We start from the raw sequence: 22,629 nt of genomic DNA, 5'->3' as shown, positions 1-22,629 counted from the left end.
GCAAGACTCGTGGAGGAAAACTCCGTCACCAAGAAGAAGAAACTGGATAAAGGATACACATTTTTACACAAAGAATTTGTCCATAACATTAGAGAGCAATTAGGCTAATTGTTACTGAAGTGTTAGCTTGAATGACTAATCCGCTACACAACAACTTAGCTAGGGAATTAGCCTAAGCGATATGAGGCAAAGAATGCTTTTTAAAATATTAACGCACTGTTACAGTGATTGAAGAAGCCACACACCACTCTACCATGAAGACATAACGTTAATGTTTCGCATCATGGTTCAGCTTCAAAGCTTTCTGTGCAATTTCTTTTATATTGACTCCAACTGACGTCAATGGCACCGCTCATACACAGACTTCCTTTTTCCTTCAGACGTGTGATTGTTCCAGGAAAAAGGCTAGGGATGGTGTGACGTGTCTACTGCAGACATTGTATACTCCCCTATTTAATCGTAAACGTTGGTCCTTCATCACGCCGAATAGCCTGAACCCATTTTCGTTTGTCTTCATCGTTAACAGGGGAGGAGTTAAGGCTTTTACAAGAGCAACGCAGTACGCTACAACAACTCTTGCTCATTGCTTGTTTAACCGTTGCCATGACTGCAACAGGAAGTAGGTTTCCACAACGATTGCGTATTTCCGGTAGAAAACACGGAAGTTGTGAGAAAGGTCTGTTAAACATGGCGGCACCTCTGCCATTCACAGGCGCTCATTGCCCTCCATTAGAAACACAAACCACTGTCAGACTCAAAGCCTTCAACCCAAGGCTCAGCAGTGAAATGTGTGTGCGCTGACGTGGCCCTACGGCAAAATTTGTGTGGCTCCCAAAATGAAAAACAAGAAACAACAAACACACAAAACATCAGCAGAAATACCCAAACGTCATACAAAAAATTACAAGAGGAAAACAAATACAAAAGAGAACAACTATAACACACAAGAAACAATAAAAATACACAAAAATACATACAAATAACACAAAAAAAGACAGGAAACTGTAGAACATGTGTGTGCAGTGTGAGCTCCAGCTTCTGATTCCCATCCTTTAGCACCTCTGATTATATCATGAAGTGAATTCCAGTGGCTCAGAGGTTTGAATCAGTTCACTTTATCATTTTGATGCTTTGATTTGCTAAACCTTCCCCTGCTAATATGTTTAGAAATTTAAAGAAGTGAAAACCATGAGCCAACCTTAAGATTTGTAATGTTGTAAAATCTCTTTCTTCTGACTGTTAGTCGTCTGTTAATGAATTAGAAATGTTGTATTTGTTTTCTGATTAATAGAAAAGCCTGTGTTAAACAACGACCCTCATCCACTGGTTCAGAGCTGAAAGCTTATCAATAAAACTCAACCAAATTCATTAGACATACGTTTCTTTTGTGGAAGAAAAAAACAGTGGTTTAGTTTTTGGTTAGTCCGGTTCCCGTACAACCAGAGACAGAGTTTGGTCCACATTGCTGGCAGTAAGTGGGACTGGTTCCCAGGGACTCGTCCAGTGCTGCCCTTTGTCACCCATTCTGTTCACAACTTTTATGGATAGAATTTCTAGGCACAGCCAGGGGGCGTTGAAGGGGCTGGTTTGTGGCCCCAGGAATGGGTCACAGATGATGTGGTTCTGAGTCCAAGATTCTCGACCGGAGTTCAAGTTACCCCGGGGTCTTGTTCATGAGTGAGGGAAGGATAAAGTGGGAGGGGGACAGGAGGATTGGTGCAGCGTCCGCATCTGCAGTGATCCGTCGTGATGAAGAGGAGCTGAACCGAAAGGCAAAGCTCAGGATTTACTGGTCGATCTTGGTTCATACCCTCACCTAGCACCAGGAGCTTTGGGTCATGACCCAAAGAACAAGATCACGGGTACAAGCAGCTGAAATGAGTTTCCTCCGCAGGGGGGCTTGGGTTTGTCTTAGAGAGAGCATGAGTAGCTCAGTCATCAGGGTGGGGCTCAGAGTAGAGCCACTGCTCCTCTGCGTTGAGAAGAGCCAGATTAGGTGGCTCGGGCCCCTGATTAGGATGTCCCCCGGACGCCTCTTTGGTGAGGTGTTCAGGGCACGTCCCACCAGCAGGACACCACGAGGAAGACCCAGGACATGCTGGATTGACTTTGTCTCTGAGCTGGTCTAGGAACGCCTCCGAATCCCCCTGGAAGATCTGGATCAAGTGGCCAAGGAGAGGGAGGTCTGGGCATCGCTGCTCAGGATGCTGCCCCCACGACCCGACCACGGATAAGTGGTAGAAGATGGATGGATGGATGGAAGATCCACAAAACATGAGAAATCACCTTGGGTCTGATTTATATTTATATGTTATAATGTAACAACATGTGGAAAAGTTTAAATTTAGGTATAAATACATTTTAAAAGCCAGTGTAACAAAATATTCTGTTCAGGTTTGTTTCTTATGGATAGTTAAAAAAAATAGAAGAGGGTAAATTAAACTGTGTTCTAAGGGTCAATGACGTACACGGATGCTATGACATAACTGGGCAAGGTTTGAATGAATATATGATGGAAATAAAAATTATAAATATACAGTACTATAATAGATCTAAAATAGGGCAGAAAATAAATATAAATAGATTCAGAGTAAATGTAAAGTTTTTTATAAACAGCAGTCATGGCCTGTCAAACCATGGAATGACAGAATAATTTTTTTTTTTTTAAATATCAAAGTTACTACATATTTTGAATCTTTTTAAACCTTTTTTAACTAAAAGAAACTCAGTTAAAATATTTAGGTGCCATGTCATTGACCCATTATAAGCTTTTTAAAAATTATAAAAATGAGATAAAATGAAAAAAAAAAAAAATTGGACTTTAAAATGTTGCTATAATGAAAAAATACAATTGTATAAAATAAAATGAATTATTCTAAAATACTGTGTAAAAAAAAGATTTTCACCACATGATACTTCATAGAATGTCCAGCATCGGCAAGGTTTGCATGAATATTATGATGGAAATAATGATAGAAATACTTATAGAGGGCTATGATATACAGTAACTAAGATAAGGTAGAAAATGCATTTGAATTGATTTAGATTTTAGTTTTTTTCAAATCAACAAGTGTCTAGACTGGCCATGACAGCCATTCTAGACACTTTAAATATCAGAATAAAGTACAGCAGAAATGTAGTGAGTCAAAAATGTGCTAACAGATATCAATAAGTGCACGCGTCACTATAAACGTTAGCTTACAACCTTTAATTACAAACCACATCATCAGGTTTCAGTGAGCGATGATGGAGACCTCGTTGCATAGAAAAGACTTAATGTGAAGCTGACGTCCTGGCTTTTGTTCGACTAATGTTTAGTGTATTTATCGACGTAGCTTTGAAGTGTTCCATGTTTTCAACACAAACGTCCACACAGCACGGCTCCAACAACTCAAACGTCCGACTGGAGTCAGTGATCAAATGTTCCTGAAACAAGGTTTACTTTGATGAACAAAAACAGGAATGATCCTGACTTACAGTAATGTGGAGAGATGCTCTTTAGCTTCTAAGAAAACTTACATATTGTGTAGTTTTGGTAGATTGTCTTAACGTTCAGTATGGCAATAAAACAGAGAATAACACACAGGTATCACGGCTCATAGTAAAAGCGATGGAGGGTAAAGGTAGATGTTAGGAGAAGCTGCCAGTGGAAATCAAACTGCTGCAGTTTGTTTCTATAAAAAGGCACAAAGTCAGTTTGAGGTGATGCGTGTGCACCTCCAGGCTGAGATATTTGGATCAAACAAAGGCACGGGAGTGTTTGGTGGTCACATGAAGCTGTTGGTGGTCTGCTGCTGCTGACTATACCACTGCTGCTGCCGCTGCTTACGAGCCTCCACCTCAGAGAGCAGCGCCTGGCGGTACGCCTCGTACGACTTCACTATGTGCTCCAGCTCCTTCATGAAGAGCAGCTTCAACATGCCCTGGTACGTGTCCAGGTCTGCCAGCTGGAACAGCTCCCACTTCAGGATGTGGTCGTACCTGTGACGGAGAACATCACGTCTTTCTGTTATCACAGATGGTTTCTCTGAGCGCTCACACACGTAGACTGGACTTACTTCAGCGGAGCTCGGGCGTACACCTGCAGCCAGTCCGGGATCTCTGCTGTGTGGTACGGGTTAGCTGGTACCAGTACCGGCTGGTTCCTCTCAGCTGGGAGAGGCTGGTAGGTGACAGGGGGGGGCAGCGGGGGAGGCTGATCGTAGCGGGGAACACTGGACACGAGCAAACAACAAATACGTCTAAATGTCATTGCATTCGATTTGAAATCAATCAAATGACTGGAGACGATCAGGTTTGATCAGATAAAGACTCCTATCACATGCACATATTCTCCAGTCCAGCTTCCTGACACGCCCACCACACACATAAATCAACCAAGAGCGCGTAGTCTGAATGAAGGCGGTCTGAAGCCAGGGAGGCGGACTGGACCATGATGTTACTTTTTTGGGCCGTCTAGAAATCACGGAACATGAACTTTCCCCAACGCTTGTAAATGTCATTGAAAAAAAATGTTTTTTTTTAACTTACAATTCTAACGATAAATTGATGTTTGTGTGGAAAGCCTGATTTTATTAACTTATTACATTCCTGCATTCAGAAATGATCAGCGTGCATTAGTCATCATCATTAATAACATGAACTCTAAAGCGTGCAGGATGGTGTAGCGCATACTAATGTCAGGTGGACTAGAGTGTGATCCTAGTCCTGCTTTTTAGATCATTTAGAAGCTTTTAGATCAAAACTTGTGCTGCTTCTGGTAGATCTAAATAATCAGGAAAAGTTAAAGATGTCGATGTAAACCTCTTGTTTACAGAAAGAGGATGAAAAGTGTTGTTACCCAAAAAAAAACCTGCGACCACACGGGGAGACAGTTCCAATTCTGTGGTTTGGTAATAGACAATGAAGCAGAGAAGAAGAGCTTTCCTAAGGGACCTTTACTCTCCCTTAAACAGTGGGCTAACACGCTCTGGTGGCTGAAGTTAGAGAGTAATACTAAACATGGACAGATGAAGGACTTTTATTCTCAGGGTTGTGGGTGGGGCTACCAGACTCACTTTGTTGTTGTTATTGTCGTTGTGTACACCAGTTAAAATCACTACTCCTCTGTTATTCATGAACAGATCAGGCTGAAAGTTGATACTTGGAGCCCGATTTTTGATTTGGAGCCCAGGGGGGGCCCCAAGTGGCCCCCAAAAGAAAAAAAGTCAAATATTACGACGGTTGGTGGTACCACATCATTGGCACATACTGTATATAAATGGGGCCCATTATCCCGTACGTGTCACGGAGGTGCCAGGGGGCCCCATTATTCAAATGACTACTCCTCCGTTAGTTCTCGTTAGATCGGAATGCAGATTGGTAGAAATACTCAGTGAATTAATATGATGAGACGCTATGAGCCCTTTTTTTTTTTTTTTTTTTTTAAATAGGGCCCAGGGGCCCACCCCCCATTTCCGGAGCATTCCAAATTTATGGGAACATTGTCGTTCCAAAGGTAGTTCAACGTAGATTACGATTATACCTTGCACAATTCGATTAGGGGTTTGAGGGGCCCACCCCCTTTTTCAGGAATGTCCATTTAAATTGTTTTTTCATTTATTTGAGTCAAATATTGTGACAGTTGGTGGTACCGAATCATTGACACATACCAATATACAGTATGAATGAGGCCCATTACTCCGTATGTGCCACGAGGGCGCCAGAGGCTGAATTCTTGGGAACGTGATACGCGTTTTTTAGCGCGGAGACGTTCCACAGGCCCGACCGTAGTTCATCCAAACTTCTTTGTGTCTACAACCAAACCTCAGAGTTGGAACTGTCTCCTCCTGCGGTCAAAGATTATTTTTCTGCTCCCAACTGTTTTTTCGTTAAACAAAAGACGTTTACACTGACATCTTGAACTTTTCCTGGTTTTTTAGAGCAACCAAAAGCAGCACAAGTTGTCATTTTCACTGAAAAAGCTACTAAATGATCTAAAAATCAGGCTGAATGTTTCACTCCAATAGAAAACAATGAGATGTTTACAGACAGTGGGGCCGTGTGACATCATCAATCATGTGATTTCAAGATGGAGGAACACAGGCTCTAAAACTGTACAGTAGTCCCTTTTTCAAAAGTTAATAAAAATGAATATGGTGCAAAATAATGTGTTTTGTTAGACATAAATCTTGTAATAAGTACATTAAAAATTTAAGTCCACATTTGTAAAAACAGTGGAGGATCCCTTTAAGAAAAACCTTAATATTTTTAATAATGCAAAAAGTCAGACTTAAGCACTATTTACACAGGATTAGTTTTACCTAAGGACCACATGTGATAAATAAAATACCCCCAACGTCTGCTTTTTATGTGGCGCATTCACACGGGATAACGAAGCCTGAGATTTTGCTGAAATTTATGGACGCATCAGATCCCGCCTATTTCTGTCCAAATCACACAGAGGCCTATTCACATTAGATTAGCATTATCACAGGACCTCAGAGTTCAGCAAAATATAGTAGGTCATTTGTGAGGGAATATTTACTTTACAAATTACTGACACGGCCGATTCGCACAGGAATAACATCACAAACATTTTCCGCAATTATTACAAATGACATGTGGTCCCTCGGTAAAACTAATCCTGTGCAAATAGGGCTTTAGTTTCCACTATCTCAGATCTCTATATTCCAGTACATTTGGTGCTGGGACTGAAATATCCTGAACAATCCCGTGATTGACTTTCTTTCCCCACATGATTGTGGCTCACCTCGGAGCGCAGGGATGGCGATACTGTGCCCTCTTGTTGATGTGATCCACGTAATACACCCCAAACTCTGCTGACTCCACCTTCTCCCAGCCTGGAGGAAGCCCCTCCCTCTCCAGTGGGTGGCTCCAGTGCGTGGTGTTAGTATTGTGGTCGATGTAGTATTTCCTGCCCCTGATGGTCCAGTCCACGGTCCAGCCGCCCGGCAGTGGGACGTCCTCTCCCGCCAGGCTGGAGAGGTTCCCCAGAGATTTGGCCTGAATTCTCCCGATGCCTGAGGAAAACAGACCAATCACAGGCTTTCATTCAGCCCACAGGCGACAGCCAATCACAGCAGCAGAAAGGGGAGGGGAGGAGTGACGGCTACAGAGCGCCACGCCAGCTGCTGAGTGAAGGAATGTAAGCGTGCTGACCCCTCCCCCTCCCCCTCCTCCTCATCACCACTGCACTTTTTCCAGGCCGAACTCAAAGCAGACCAGGAACCAACATTGGTTATTTTATTATTTATAGCTTATCGTCTTTGTTTCTCGTCATGATAGTAACATTTCATATAAGAAGCCTAAAGAATGATTGGTTCCATGTTTAAAACTAGTAAACCTTTACTTGTGTGCAAACTACTTATGTGACCTTTTGTGCTTCTATTAACCACCATCATGTGATTATGCACTGATGACATCATGTACAGCAGACATAAGCAACTGGCGGCCCGGGGAACATGTGCGGGTCTAATTTTATGCGGCCCCCAAAGTAAATGTACAAAATGACAGAAAAATACACAAAACAAAAGCAAGAATACATTAAAAAAATAAAAAGAATTACAACATTGCAGGAAAATACAAGAATAAAAACACAGAAAATACTCCAAAAAAAACTAAAATGAACAAAACGACAACAGTAATAGACAAAATTACAGAAAATGACAAGAAAAACACAAAAGATTGGCTCTGCAAACCCACAGTGCTAACAAACAAGCAAAACGACAACAGAAATGCATACAAATTACAGCACAAAAACGCAAAAGTACATGTACAATGTACAAATGTACAAAATGCATACACAGAATGCATCTAAAATGTAAAAACCTGTAGTAATGCTCAGATCACTCAATATTCTAAATGCTGACATGAATGTTGATCATGTGACCCTCAGATCAAATGAACACATTGTTGTGGCCCCGCTGTGATAACCCTGATGTATGTACAGAATAATGATGCATCAAAATTCAGCCGCTGAAAACCAAAAATGCACTTTTGGGCCAAACCATTCACCAAAACAAGCCGACTTAAACAGGAAGTTGATGTTGTCTGGAAATGTTCCAACTTGTCCTTGGACTCACAGAGTTGTTGGAATATCAGCGCTAAATAAACATTTTTCATATTTTTAATTGATTTATTTTTTGAAGCATTGATATTAATTTATACAATTTTAATGCTTTAATTTTAGTGAGGTTAATAACATTCAAAGGCATGAATGCAATGCTACTAATAATTTCCAATAATCATTTCTTTCGGTTTTCGGCCAATAATTTTCATGTCAGTGCATCCCTACTACACACCGTTGGTAACATTTAATCACTTCAAAATGTTCACGTCTCTTTTAAACATAATGTTGGAATATTAAAAGCCCAGAGAAACCGACAACATGAGTCATATTGATTAGCACAACCAGAAATAAGATTCATCCCTTAATATTCCTACGATCCAACTACATCGATCTGTGCTCGTTGTTCATCCTGATGACACATATTGATCTAAAATCCTTTTAAAAGGTAATCAATGGATTGTATCGAAACAAGGCTTTGGATTTTAGCCCAGCAAACTTCATATGAATGTGTTTTAAAAGCTCTTTTAACGTTAAAGACGTTACTGTCTGTGATGTCATCACTATACAACAACACATGTGATGGAGGAGAAATGGATGGAAGCACTTTGGGTCCAGTGGGTGGAAACACACTGATAGAACCTAATATGTATTTTTATAAAAAACATATTGATTATTGAAAATAAGAGCAGAAAAGTTAACATCCTGTTAATTAAACTGAACTGTTGGTTGGACTGGAAAGGTCACCTGTGTTTATTTCACTTACACTAGTAACATGTGACAAAGAGTCACTTTGGATTGAATCATCCTAAATGAATCATATCATCCATGAAACGACTCGGCCACTATGAATTGTGGTTCGAACCAAAGTGATTTGTTGAATTGGTGAAGGGTGATGATGAATGCTTGGTATAGATCATCTACTAATAAATACTCACACACACTGTATAGACAAGAAATAACATTTGAGTTTCATGGGTTACAAAGCTGAGGATGTACACAGTAGATATTTTAGGGCTCTATAAAATCTGTTTTATTTTTTTCCAAATTCCGTTTTATTTTTTCTAAATTCCATGTTTTCCACTTTAATTTTTTTAAATTATGTGTTTTGTTTTTAGAAATACTTATAATTTTTTTTTTTTTTTTAAATATTAGTTTAAATAACTCCTGTGAGGAAACAAAATAGACACTAAAGAAAAAAAACTCATAATTAAACAAAAATGTATGTAAAAACTAAAGTAAGATACAATTAAAAGGTAGATATAAACTGTAGTGACATGGATTATTCTGACTTCTCCTTTTTAATTATTTATATGTCATATAAAGAAGTATGAGAACAGCATTAATGTCACATGATTTTCTCTCTGGGATCAATGGCTTATTGAATCTGATCAGGTTTATTGATTAAGTTTTGATCAATTTAGTTTAAATTAACCTAATTTAAATGATCTTCTGTAGCTTTGATTAGATGTTGTTAGAATGTAACATTCTAATAACGTTGCTTCAACGGACTTTTATTTTGTAAACCGGAAGTTCCCACTGAAACGGTTGTACTTGAGGTAGCTAGCTGACTGTGAATGTGAACCTATAAACACAGACGAAAGGACAACACAGACTGAGTTATTCTTAGTTAACCAGACATAACAGTTCGAACACTGAGCAGGGGAAGATGATTAAAGCTGATCACGTTCTCACTGCTGCGCTATAGAAAAAAATGGGCGGAGCTTTCAGGGGGAAGGGCGGTACACCAAAAAACGTTCCTTGTCCCACGGTGATGGCGTTTCATGCTGATTCTGTCCATTTCCACGTTTAACCGTTTTCATTGGTCGATTTCGTCCGCGATTCCGTTAACACAGATTTTACAGGGCCCTAAGCCGACAGAGCACGGCCCGAACCATCCGACCCGAATAAAGCCGATATCTCTTTAAGCCCCAACAAGTTTCAACCAGACGTTACAAACATGACGAGCAGCTTCTTGTGACGCTTCACGCTACATCTGGTTGAATCAGCACTGTTTATATTGGACAGTAATTATGGGTTACACACAGGCAACATCGGGGGCAGCTAAGTGGCTGCAGGGGTCCTCAGGAGAAGACGGGAGCATCCGAGCAGATCGCCTGTATTAAATATACGGTGCAGCTAATGTATGTGTTTCTGGGTTATTCAGATTAAAAAGAGTTCAAACAGCCCATGCACATCTGGAAGTCCCTTTTGTGTCCAAGTGTGCAACAATTATTATGCAGGTACCGATTAAAAAAGGAAAAAAACCACACAAAAGCTCTCCTATGCTGGTTGAAACACAGCGTAGGGGCCCCCACGCTCAACAGCACTGGCGAGAACCCTGCAGCAAGTGTTTGGTAAAAAGCCACTGATCACATGACTTGATATTTAGTAAAAGCATTGATTTACCTGAAGGAGGTCTGCTCGGAGCTGGAGGAGTGTGTTGTCGAGGAACTCTTTGGAAGTTCTGTTCATTGTGCTCGTAGTATCTATAGTCCTCAGGAAAGCAGTCCGGCCCCCTCCTGGGCTGCCGCTGCTGGTTCTCATAGTACGGTTCTGACGGGTAGTAATAGCGGGTGGCGTCTCCGTTCTCCGACAGGGGGCTCACGTCTGTAAGGAAGGACTGGGAGGAGCCCCCGTACTCATGGGAAATGTCTCCCAGGCTGCGGGGCAGGTAGGGAGGGGCCGACAGACGGTGGCTCTCTCTGCGGGCCACCTCGTGGGCGCTTCTCTGCACAGGGGGGCGCAGGACGCTCTTGTTACGAGACACCACAGGCTCACGGCTTTGTGGGACGGCGTAGGCTGAGGACGCCATCTCTGGCAGAGGGACCTCAGTGCGTCTGGGGATGGTCGGACCATGGCGGATGAACGAGGGCATGAGATCTAGAACGGAGAGAATAAAAAAAAGTCAGCATCACAACTTAACAACATTCATGAACACTACAAACAATTTTGACTCACTTGATTTTATCTTAAATAATTTACCACAAATAAAAAGTCAACCCTTGGCAACAAATTCTGACATTTTTTACCAATTGTTCAGTGATTATTCAATAGTTACACTGTCATTTTTGGTTCATAACGTAAGAAAGTTACTATTTCTTGGGATATAAAACAAATTTTCATCTTTTTTATTTTATTTTGGACCTAAACTTTGGGTTATTTTTGTTTTTTCCCCTAATTTTGAAAATAAAACTGTAAACATACAATAATAAATGTGTATTATTATGATGACGGAAAACAGCAGTTGTTAAATTATGACTTTTTTTTTTTTTTAGGACAGTAAGACTCTATTCTCATGATATATTTATATATAATATATATCTTCATTTTCAAAGTCATCTTTTTATTTCCCTCAGTGTGGCCCTAAAACACTCTTGTTTTAAAAGACACACCTAGATTAAGTTATAAATTTGGACACCTTAAGTTAAAAGTGATTAAATAGTTTATTTGTTTATTACGCCTTGAATCAGCTGACAGCTGTCAGCAAGTATCTTGAGTCTCGATCTTTAAAAGCTAAAGACCAAGTCAAAAACCTTGGTGTTCTGATTGACTCAGATCTTACATTCAGCATCAGATCAAATCTATCACAAAAACAGCTTCTACCACCTAAAGAACATCTCCAGAGTGAAAGGTTTAATGACTCAGAAAGATCAGGAGAAACTGGTCCATGCTTTTATCTCCAGCAGACTGGACTATTGTAATGGTCTTCTAACAGGAATCCCCCAAAAGAGCATCAAACAGCTACAGCTGGTTCAGAACGCTGCAGCTTGGGTCTTAACCAGAACAAAGAGGTCAGAACACATTACTCCAGTTTTAAAGTCTTTACACTGGCTCCCAGTCAGCCTCAGAATAGACTTTAAAGTTCTGCTGCTGGTGTATAAATCTGTGAATGGGTTTGGTCCAGAATACATCAGTGACATGATAGTCAGGTATGAACCCAGCAGGTCTCTGAGATCTATGGACACAGGTCAGATAGTGGAGCCCAGAGCTCACAGTAAACATGGTGATGCTGTGTTTAGTTGTTATGCTGCAAAGAAGTGGAACAAACTGCAGCAGAGCTGAAGTCAACATCACATGTGAACATTTTTAAATCAAAGTTAAAGGAAATTTTTTTCTCTACTGCGTATGATTGAGAGAGAGATTTTTTGTCATGTTGTTGATGTAACGATGATTTTACTGATAATTTTAATTGATTTTTACTGATGATTTTAAATGTTCTTATTGATTTTAAACAATTGAATGTTTTATCATGTAAAGCACATTGAGTTGCCTTGAGTATGAAATGCGCTATACAAATAAATTTGCCTTGCCTTGAATCTATTTTTAGTTGACAGCCTTTAAACGTCACAGGGTTTTGTGTAACCTTGGGCTAACTTAAGTTAAGCTAATCCTAACAGTTAGAAAGATACTATGTTGATATTTATAAGCAGTCTCTGATAATAAATATCACTTTAAACAACTCCGTCAACGTTCAAATAGCAACTCTGTTCTCACTGGGCTAGCATCACATTAGCATCTTCATTAGTTTATAACGTAGAAATATATTAACACGCATATAAAACACGTAAAGAGTATCAGAACCGTGAGCTGGTTTAAAATATGGATTATCTACAGTTAGTTAAATCTAGCTGTGACACTGTGGAACTTTAATTCAGGGTTAACTGATGCCAATCTTGAGCCAGACTGTGTTTTGGATCCACTGGATTCCGTGTTAAGTAGTGACCGACTTCCGTAGTTTGAGGTTTTCAAAACGCAGTTTTTAACTTCGTCACGTCAGTTAACTTTACCTAACAAGTTCAGTTCAATTGGCGATATTTGTTTTAAATACATTACTATCAAACAAAGTCACAATTTGGATAAATTCCTAGTTTTAATCTCGGGATAAATCAGTAGTCACTGCCAACACAGGCGGAAGTCAGTCACCTATTTACAAGGGGAACCAGCAGACTCACTACACCAGCTAGCAGACAACTAGTTGCGCTTACTTCTGAGGAAAGGCGATGTCTCTTTCTTCACATATTTCCCGTGTACCTCGGCTGGCTTGGACGCTTCGTTTTTACTTTTCTTTCGGGAGAGCATAACTCACAGCTCGGCAGCACCTACACGTTTGAGGCTGAGCAGCAACCGTCCCGGCCCAGGGGCGCCATCTCCGAGCGGCCGTCCGGGTCGGTCCCAGCCGGCTCAGCGTTGCCTCTGCCCCCGGAGCTCAACGGGAAGAGCGGCCCATTAGCATCCAGAGCTAGAGCCAGAGCCAGAGCTAGAGCCTGATGTGTGAGGACACGCCCTCTGCAGGACAATCTGCGCACGCGCACAAAGATGGGAACCTTTGATCTCAGTACTGGGGGCCACATTATATAAATATGTCACATTTACAGTAGAATGTAATATAAAGTCAGAACATATATAAATATTATACACGTGTAGCAGATGGTTCCAGTACATTCAAATACGTTGTAGGATGTACAAATATATATATATATATATATATATATATTTAAAGAGTCTTTTTGTTATTAGACAATATTAAGTGTTAAATGGGTAACGACAGGGGCGGGTCTAGGAAATCTTGGCTTGGGGGCCACTGCAGGTGCACACTCAGATGATGGTGGGATACTACATTTCAAATAGTAAAACAACCACTTAAAATCCCAGTTAATAATACTGTTTACCCTAAATTATATAATTATTTGTAATTTCCTTTATATGTTGAAGCAACAAAACGTGGTAAACATCTAAAGAAAAAAAAATACAAATATTAAAAGTTTCTCACATCTGCGTGTCTCAAATGCCTGCTCTGAAACTTCCTACCCAGTATAAATGTTTAAATCTTTATGTGATTAGAGTGATGAATGTATGACTATTTATTTTAAAAGCATAAAAATATTTAATCCTGACTATATTAATATAATTTAGGGGTGGCACGTGACACCCTGGGCCACCCCTTTGGCCTCGACCATGTGTAATTATTTACTCTTGAAAAATGGCCGCCATATTGAACGGCCAACACCTTTTTCCAAAAATAGTGGTCCTTGGAGAGCATCTGTGCCAAATGTCATGCTTTTATACCAAAGTAAATGATTTTTACTAATCTGCTGCTCTAAAAATAAATTTAATCTGTAAAATATGAAACTCTTTGTAAATAAAGTTGAAATGGTTGCAATAAAGCACTCACCAGTCTCACATGGGGAAAATGTTCACTTCAAAAAACAAAAGCAGAGTTACAAAAACACATGAACAGTTTATTGAAAAGGAACTTTTTGCTGTTGGCCTCCAAAAAACGAGTCATGACTCAGCACAAATCATGTCCGCTTTAGCTGTAGTGCAGGGATTACATCCAGTCCTTCATTGACAGCAGTGCATGGATCCTTCCACCACTGAGCTCTGTTTGCTCAGATAAACACACCAAGCTCTTCACATTAAACACAGAGTGATTCTGCTCTTTGGAAAACAACACACACACACACACACACACGTATTTAAATGTTGTACATTTAGACTGAGGGCCATATGTGGCCCCCAACCCAACAGTTGCTCTTGTTGGGTTTAGTGTATATTCATTTTCTTTCTTACAGTCTGACTTTAGTGAATATTTCACTATAATATATTGTAAATATTACATATTATAAAGCAAATATTTGCTCAATATGAAATGGGTAAAACTACAAAAGCAAAGCATTTAAATGTTGCTGCATTCCCAATAAGTTTTATCTTATTTAATAATCATGAAATTGGGCCCTACTCTTATGATGGTGCATTGGGGCCACATTAAAATAAAAAAATATATAAGTTGAAATATTTTGAGAATAAAAGAGTGATTTCATGAGAATAAAGTTGCATCTTGATAAAAATCATAATTTACAAGATTAAAGTTGTAATATTTTGAGAATAAAGTTGTAATTTCATGAGAAAAAAAGTCGTATTTTAATACAATCTTAATTTCATGAGATTAAAGTCGTAATATTTAGAGATAGTCGCAATATTTTGAGAATAAAGTCTTGATTTTATGAGAATAAAGATGTAATCTTGATAAAAAATTTTTTAATTTGACCACATTAAAGTCATTATACTGTATTTCAAGATTAAAGTTGTAATAATTTCAGATTAAAATCGTAATATTTTGAGAATAAAGTCGTCCACGTGTTACGACTTTAATCTAAAAACATTACGGCTTTATTTTCTTAAAATTACGACCTTATTCTAAAATTTACATCTTTAATCTCAAAATATTAAGGCTTTATTCTGTTCAAACCTATTCAAGCAAATTTTAAAGATCAGACTAAATTTGTTTCAAATGTAATTAAAGGAACAATTATTTTCTTTTTGATTGATGAGACTTTCCTGAGCAATGAGAGGGAAATTAATATATTAAATTATTTCACTGTAATAATGTTTGATCACAATGCATTTTAAAGGGGAACTAATCCATTGGAAAAGTCAATAAAAATATTCTTGTTAAAAATAGTTTTTTCATCCCTTATATTTGTAAAAAAACGAGCTGTATAAATATAGTGATAATAAAGCTATTTGAAGGTGTTTTCAGGGACATTTGTAAAGGTAGGGCAGTGAGGACAGTGGAGACGGGCTGAGCTCTCGTACAATCTTGTTCAGGCTGGAGATCTTCTCCTCCAGCAGGTAGTTCTTCTTCTCAGCGATGTTCTGCCTCTGCTCCGCTAGCTCCAGAGCTCTGAGCAGCTGAGTGTTGTCCACGTACAGGTCTCTGAGCAGCACGTCTGACTTGCTGTTCTTATGCAGCTGCAGAACGAGGAAGAGGAGGTTTAGGGTTCAGTTTGGAACGACGTGAAAGTTTAGAAGCATTAAGAGAAGAAACAAATAAACGCCTTCACTGGCAAGTATGACGTTACCGTCACCATTAAAACCTGCAATGATTAAAATCAATCATGTTCCAATGAAGCCTTGTAAAGTATTTGGTAAATCAAATTCTATTCATATGGTCCACCTCAAGGTTGAATTGTTTTCATTGCACTGGATGATAAAGATTAATAAATCACTTCTTAAAACATACTTTTATCAGAGAGCCTTCCCTTATTCTTTAGTAACTTCTAACAGTTTGAATCTTTAACTTAAACTTTATTTATTTTATTAGGGCCCCAGCACAACGATGCGTAGGACCCTATTGTAATGCACCTCGTTTTTATTATTATTATTTTATTTAAGGCCGAATTATCACATTTTTGAGGACCTAAATACGTTAAAAAACGAATGAAAATTTGAACGCATAATAGGACCGGCGACAAAATTTATATTTTGGAGAATTTCAGATGTGAATTGCAAAATGACTAAATAGCGCCCCCTGAAAATTATATTTGCTCCAAGCTGGGACTGATGACATCATCACTGTGGAACGTCAACAAAATTCTGCGAGCGTGACGCTTATGGTAGTTGTTAAGAGTTTGCCAAAAAACTGAGTTATGGTTTAATCCAGATGTCATTCATAGTCATAGCGCCACCTATTGGTAAAAGGAAATCATAGACATTATATTTACACAGATCATAGCAGGAAAGTTTGTGATATAATCCTTGAAAATGGTCAGCTACGTCTCAACACTTTAACATTTCTGCCACACCCCGACATGCACCCCGACGTGTGCCACGTCCCAATGTGTGTGTGGTTGCGAGGGCCCGTTGATTGCGGTTTGCAGCTTTAATTTTCTAACATATCTGCCTTTGGAAAGCACTTTGTAACTTGTGTTTTGAAAAGTGCTATATAAATAAAGTTGATTTAGTTTATAATAAGGCACTATTGACACATTTACACAACTACCATGATGAAGTGATGACCCAGCAGTAATTTACCATTTCTGTTTTCTTATGTTCTTCAGGAAAACAACAAAAAAAAACGCTTATTTTATGTTGTTAGTGTTTATTTTTAATTTCATCACAGACTTGGTGGTCTCCAGAAACAATGATGAAATTGGCTAATATTTTGCCTGTTTATTTTTATTTTTTTGTATTGGAACAAATTTCGATTGGAGACAGAAAGATAATAAAATGTAAACAAATGTTTGCGTAGTTTGATGCACCCTAACCCCCATGCTTCAATGACAAAGTGTTCGCCACACACTTTGAGAAGCACTGAACTAAAGGATGAATGTGATTGACATACCTGTTAAGTTTTGGATTTGAAAATATGGGAAATTTTCTAACGCCCGCTACGAGCGGCAAAATGCCACACAGACACATTTATTAACAAACAGCTGCACAATATATCTGCCACTTTTGGCTTTTTCTCCTGTAAGGGACAGCACGTGTGAGTGAGTTCTGTAGTGTGGCTTGTTATGACAAAAATCTGGGTTAGGACGCACTCATTAATCATCTAACTGAGCTTTACATGTTGTTAGGAGAAGTAAAAGCAGCGACTCCAAAAAAGAATCTATTGATAAAAAATACGCTATTAAAAAAAAAATATACATATATATATATATATATATATATATATATATATACACATATATATATATATATATATACATATATATATATATATATATACACATATATACATATATATATATATACAGTAAGCGATATTGTAGTTTTCTATATCGCGAAAATAGAAATCTCAATATCTTGAATCTCGATATATTGCCCAGCTCTAATTCCTAAATTATAAAACAGCCTAAATTAAAACTTAAAAATTTAAAATACTTACAGTTTATATACAAATCAACACGTTGCATATTTACTGTTAATTTCACGTTGTTTGTCTTTAAGTTAGACATTAACATTTTATTTTTATTATACATTTTCTTATAATTTCTCATACTCACTCATGTGGTTCTCTGATATTCACTAATGACTTATTAGACACATTTATTACAGACTTTACATTATTTAACACTTTTTTAAAGCAGTGTATATTTGTGGAGCTTGTGATTGGATGATTTTTTATGCTGATTTACGTGGTTCCTTCCGCTGTGGTAGACGTTAAAATATCAGTTATTAATCTAACAGAACGTGTAACTGTGTCACATCCTGATGGTCTTTAGGAAGATAAACTCTATGTTAGTTGTTTCCGTGTTTGTTCCCGCTGTCGGCTCCAATTTAATCTAATCTAATCTCATTTAATCTAATCTGGCGAGAACTGCCACCCAGGCCATTTCAGGTGTCAGTTCTTTCGAGGCTAGTGAAGCTTAGAGTTTAGTAAGTCAGAGGATTGTTTTTATTCATTTATCTTTTAATTGTTAATACATTTAAATATAGATATTTACGGGATAATACTAATACGGGATGATGGCGGGAAAGAGGAGTAAAATACGTTTCCTTACCAAAACGGGAAACATGACAGGTGTGGTGATGGATGTGATTGGACGGAGGACTAATGGATGGATGTGATTGGACGGAGGACTAATGGATAGATGTGATTGGACGGAGGACTAATGGATGGATGTGATTGGATGGAGGACCAATGGATGGATGTGATTGGATGGAGGACTAATAGATGGATGTGATTGGACGGAGGACTAATGGAGGCCTGTGATTGGACGGAGGACTAATGGAGGCCTGTGATTGGACGGAGGACTAATGGAGGCCTGTGATTGGACGGAGGACTAATGGAGGCCTGTGATTGGACGGAGGACTAATGGAGGCCTGTGATTGGACGGAGGACTAATGGAGGCCTGTGATTGGATGGAGGACCTACCTGCTCCTTCAGCTGAACCACCTTCTCTTTCAGCAGTACTTTGACGTTATGTAACGATAACTCTATCTCCTTCATGCGCCCCTCCATCACCTTCATCTTCCTCTCTCTGTCGCTCTGCTGAGGAAGAGGAAATCATCATCATCATCACACTGACGCACACAAAACACACTGACAAATAAAAACAGAATGCAGAATTCTTCTTCGCTGGAATTTTTTATTTTTAATCTCAGTTGGACCAGGACATGATGATACAATACAAACACAAAAAAAACTATTGACTATCAAAATAAATAAAGACATAAATAAGAATAAAAATAGGCTCCTACAAAAATAATTTATTACATAAATTAAATAAATCCTAACACAATAAATTGATAAATTAAACATGTTTCCTAAAACAAAATAAAAATTAATGTTGAATATTCATAATTAAAATAAGTCATTTTACAAAATAACACAATAATAAAAATGATTTGTTTGGTTCATCAGACGTTCCTATGATCAAACATTTAAAACAGAGCAGAATGGATGTCAGGATACCTGGGCATGTGGGAGTGTCCCAAAGTGTGTGTGTGTGTGTGTGTGTGTGTGAGAAGAGAAAAACTAACCACTAACCAAAGACAACATTGAACACACACCAAAGGCAGCATGAGAGCCGTGTGGAAACAACAAACAGTGAAAGGAATGAAAAAGTCCAGCTCCTAGATGATAAATATACCCTGTTACACATCATTAAAACAGCCCCCCACCCCCACCCACCCAGCAGAACGGCTTTAAACAACCATAGTTATAGTTTGGCTCTGGATTATCCAGAGCTGACATCAGATGTATTTCAAGCTCCTCCCATTGGGAGGAACAATCAGTCCAATCACAGCTTTGATCAGAATCTCCTACAAGGATACAGAAAAGTGTAACGTCACGTGCTACGAGTCAGATTATTGCTCCAGATAAGGTGCGAGGAAGAGGAAGATTTAGGCGAAGAGTGGAAGAAGAAGAAAGATGGTTACAATCCACCGATCCGCCGACAGCCGTCTGCGTGAGCGGCTCGCTGCTGCTCGGGCATCGGCGCCTGGAGAGAGAGAAGGAACACTTCACGCTCTCCTCTGAGGCTGCACTCAGCACCACTGACTGACTGCATCACTACAACACCAGCACAAGCAAACACACAAACAAACAAACACACAAAATACACAACCAATGTGATGCTCCTCCTCTCACCAATGACTAAAGTTCAGTAGAATATATTTTATTATTGGGTTATTCCATTTTCCTTCAACTCATTTTCAGGACACACTTCGGTCGAAAAAAATTCAGAATTTTTTACCAATTGTTCAGTGATTATTCAATAGTCACACTGTACATTTTTAGTTTGATCAGATCAATACTTTTTGAGATATGGACAATTGAGTTAGGTGGGTATGTATCGATTTTCACACATGATTATTCTTCCATTTTCATCCTCCAATATGTCAGTAACTCCATCACATAGAAAGGTAAATAATATAGATATAGATCTGCTATACATTCTATCTGGTGGACATGTCAGCTCCTCTAAAATGTGTGTTTGGGTCTGGAACATGTTTGGTCCTTCAGTAAACTACTTAGCATATGTCTCAGCTCCCTGTATTGTGATCAGCTTAGAGCTATGAACATAGACTGTTCACATCACTAATGATTAGTCACAGATATGCATTGGTTCTTGGGTCACACGCTCTTAAAATCCGAAAAAAATCCTTATTTTTAAACTATTTTCATTGGCCCATAAATAACTGCATGTGGGAATGTAAGAAAAAAATCTGATTTCTGCTTTTATTTATAGTATAAAGTTATTCTTGGGATATAAAACTATTTTTGGACACAACTTTGGGTTATTTCACCATTAAATATCCTAGGATATAGACAAAATGATTTGCTGTTCATTAGTTTTCCAATAGTAAGATAAAAAATATAAAAATCGTAGCATCAGAAAACATTTATTTTTGAAAACACAGTGTTTATTATGATCACTTTACATTTTCTCTTTTTTGAGACCCAAGTGCGTGGGATATTCTGAAAATTTGTTGAAATGACATAACCCTATTATAATATTATATTATATATTTATTAAACAAGTTAAATGCTTCCTGGCATTAAATATGCTTCAGATTTACAAAATAAATCAGACGAGTTGTTGCTGCTGAGATATAAACTTAGAAGGAAAAACATGGCGATCACACACTGACAACTAAGGGTGTAACGATTCATCCATTAGATCCATTGATCTGTGCTCGGCAAGTTGGCCTTCCGGATGACAATCGATCTAAAATTGTTTATAAAGTTAATTGATTGATTGTATCGAAACAAGGAAATAATGCATTGGTGTCAAGCAGCTTTATATGGATGCGTTATAAAAGCTCTTCTAAAGATAAAGAAGTTACGGCCGACTGTCGGATGTTTGAGACGTTACACAACACACGCCAGCGAGTGAGAAATGGATGGTACTGTCAGTGTCATGTCAATCCTTTTGGATCTTTCAACACATGCACGAAACGTGTCTACATCCGGTTGAGCTATTTTACAGCAGTTTGTGCACTATTTAAAAGTTTGAAGCCAGCTAGTTAAAAACAATTAGAAATGTATATTTTCAGTGAATTCCGATTTATTTTGGTTTTTATTTTCTGTTTGTTTATTGATTGTCAATGTTCTGTCTTGTGTTTTGATCCGTTTTTGTATATATTGCCTTGCTGTGGTTTTTCCATTTTGTCTTTTTTTAATTACCAATTAAAAACAACACAAAACAGTCACATATTTACATGTGTACTATTAAAATGTTTAACAATGGTTGGTTTACATTCAAATATCACGTCCCAGGAGCTCTGTCGTTAAGATTGCGAGTGAAAAAAGTGACAGAGTTAACACGCATACGTTGAAAGGATCTGAAAGGATCAGGCACTGACAAGAACCACCTTTGGGGTCCAGTGTGTGAAACACTTTGGCTTTAACACAGATGGAGATGTTCTAAAAAGACCACCGTTCACTACCAGGCCCTTCTGGTAGCAGCAGCATATGTAGCGTTAGCTCGTTAGCGTTAGCCTCATGATAGCCATCAAGTTAAAAGTAAAAGTATCAGGGTCAACCACAGCTCATTTAACCTGATCAGATCTCAGCTGCACTTCATTTTTAGGTTGGGTTACCGGACTCAAAACGCCACTCACTTTGTTGTTGTTGTTTACGCTAGTTAAAATCGCTACTCCTCTGTTATTTGTGAACGAATCAGGCTGAAATTTGGTAGCTATAATCTATGGCTTTGTACGCATTTGATGCTTGGAGCCCCATTTTTGATTTGGGGCCCCAAAAGGGGAAAAAAAAAAAAGAAAGAAAGTTGATGTCTCATTTATTTGCAAGTCAAATATTACGACGGTTGGTGGTACCAAATCATTGCACTTAATATAAATATAAATAGTGCCCATTACCCCGTATGTGTCACTAGGGTGCCAGGGGCCGCATTTTTCAAATGATTACTCCTCCGTTAGTTCTCATTAGATCGGAACGCAGATTGGTATGAATACTCTATGAATTAATATATTGAGGGGCCCACCCCCCATTTCCGGTAATTTCCAAATTTATGGGAACCGAGTCGTGTGATATATCGTTTCAAAGGTAATTCAACGTAGATTACGATTATGCCTCGCACAATTCCATTAGGGGTTTGAGGGGCCGACCCCACATTTCAGTAATTTCCACTAAAGTTGTTTTCTCATTTATTTGTGAGTGAAATGTTGCTGTTGGTGGTTACAAATCATTGACTCATACCATTATATGAATGGGGCCCATTACTCTGTATATGCCACGGGGGCACCAGGAACTGAATTGTCGTAGTTCATCTGAACTTGTTTATATTAAAACTGTATTTTTATTA

At 38.6% G+C, this 22,629-nt stretch overlaps 2 protein-coding genes across 6 annotated transcripts in view; both read right to left on the bottom strand.

The window, feature by feature from the left end:
• Window positions 1-3,193: 3,193 nt before the first annotated feature.
• sav1 (salvador family WW domain containing protein 1) lies at window positions 3,194-13,355 on the bottom strand. The gene is made up of 5 exons (XM_028439046.1): window positions 13,057-13,355; window positions 10,478-10,951; window positions 6,752-7,022; window positions 4,059-4,214; window positions 3,194-3,981 (listed from the first exon to the last, which is right to left on the bottom strand). The coding sequence occupies exons 1-5, from the start codon at window positions 13,148-13,150 to the stop codon at window positions 3,768-3,770; spliced, it is 1,209 nt and encodes a 402-aa protein (XP_028294847.1). The 5' UTR covers window positions 13,151-13,355; the 3' UTR covers window positions 3,194-3,767.
• Window positions 13,356-15,547: 2,192 nt separating this feature from the next.
• The window catches only part of nin (ninein (GSK3B interacting protein)), a 60,580-nt gene continuing 53,498 nt past the window's right edge, over window positions 15,548-22,629 (bottom strand). For 3 of the 5 annotated variants that reach the window (XM_028437809.1, XM_028437811.1, XM_028437812.1), the window contains 2 exons: window positions 18,732-18,848; window positions 15,548-15,823 (listed from right to left, as the gene is read on the bottom strand). In XM_028437809.1, the coding sequence (XP_028293610.1) occupies window positions 15,608-15,823; window positions 18,732-18,848 (333 nt within the window). In that variant the 3' untranslated portion in view covers window positions 15,548-15,607. Of the gene's footprint in view, window positions 15,824-18,731; window positions 18,849-19,649; window positions 19,801-22,629 lie in introns of those variants that run through there. The other 2 variants (XM_028437810.1, XM_028437814.1) reach the window with 2 other exon arrangements.

The sequence above is a fragment of the Gouania willdenowi genome, chromosome 22 (assembly GCF_900634775.1).
Source record: "Gouania willdenowi chromosome 22, fGouWil2.1, whole genome shotgun sequence".
NCBI classification, from domain to species: domain Eukaryota; kingdom Metazoa; phylum Chordata; class Actinopteri; order Blenniiformes; family Gobiesocidae; genus Gouania; species Gouania willdenowi.
This window is presented reverse-complemented; position numbering and strand designations above follow the sequence as displayed.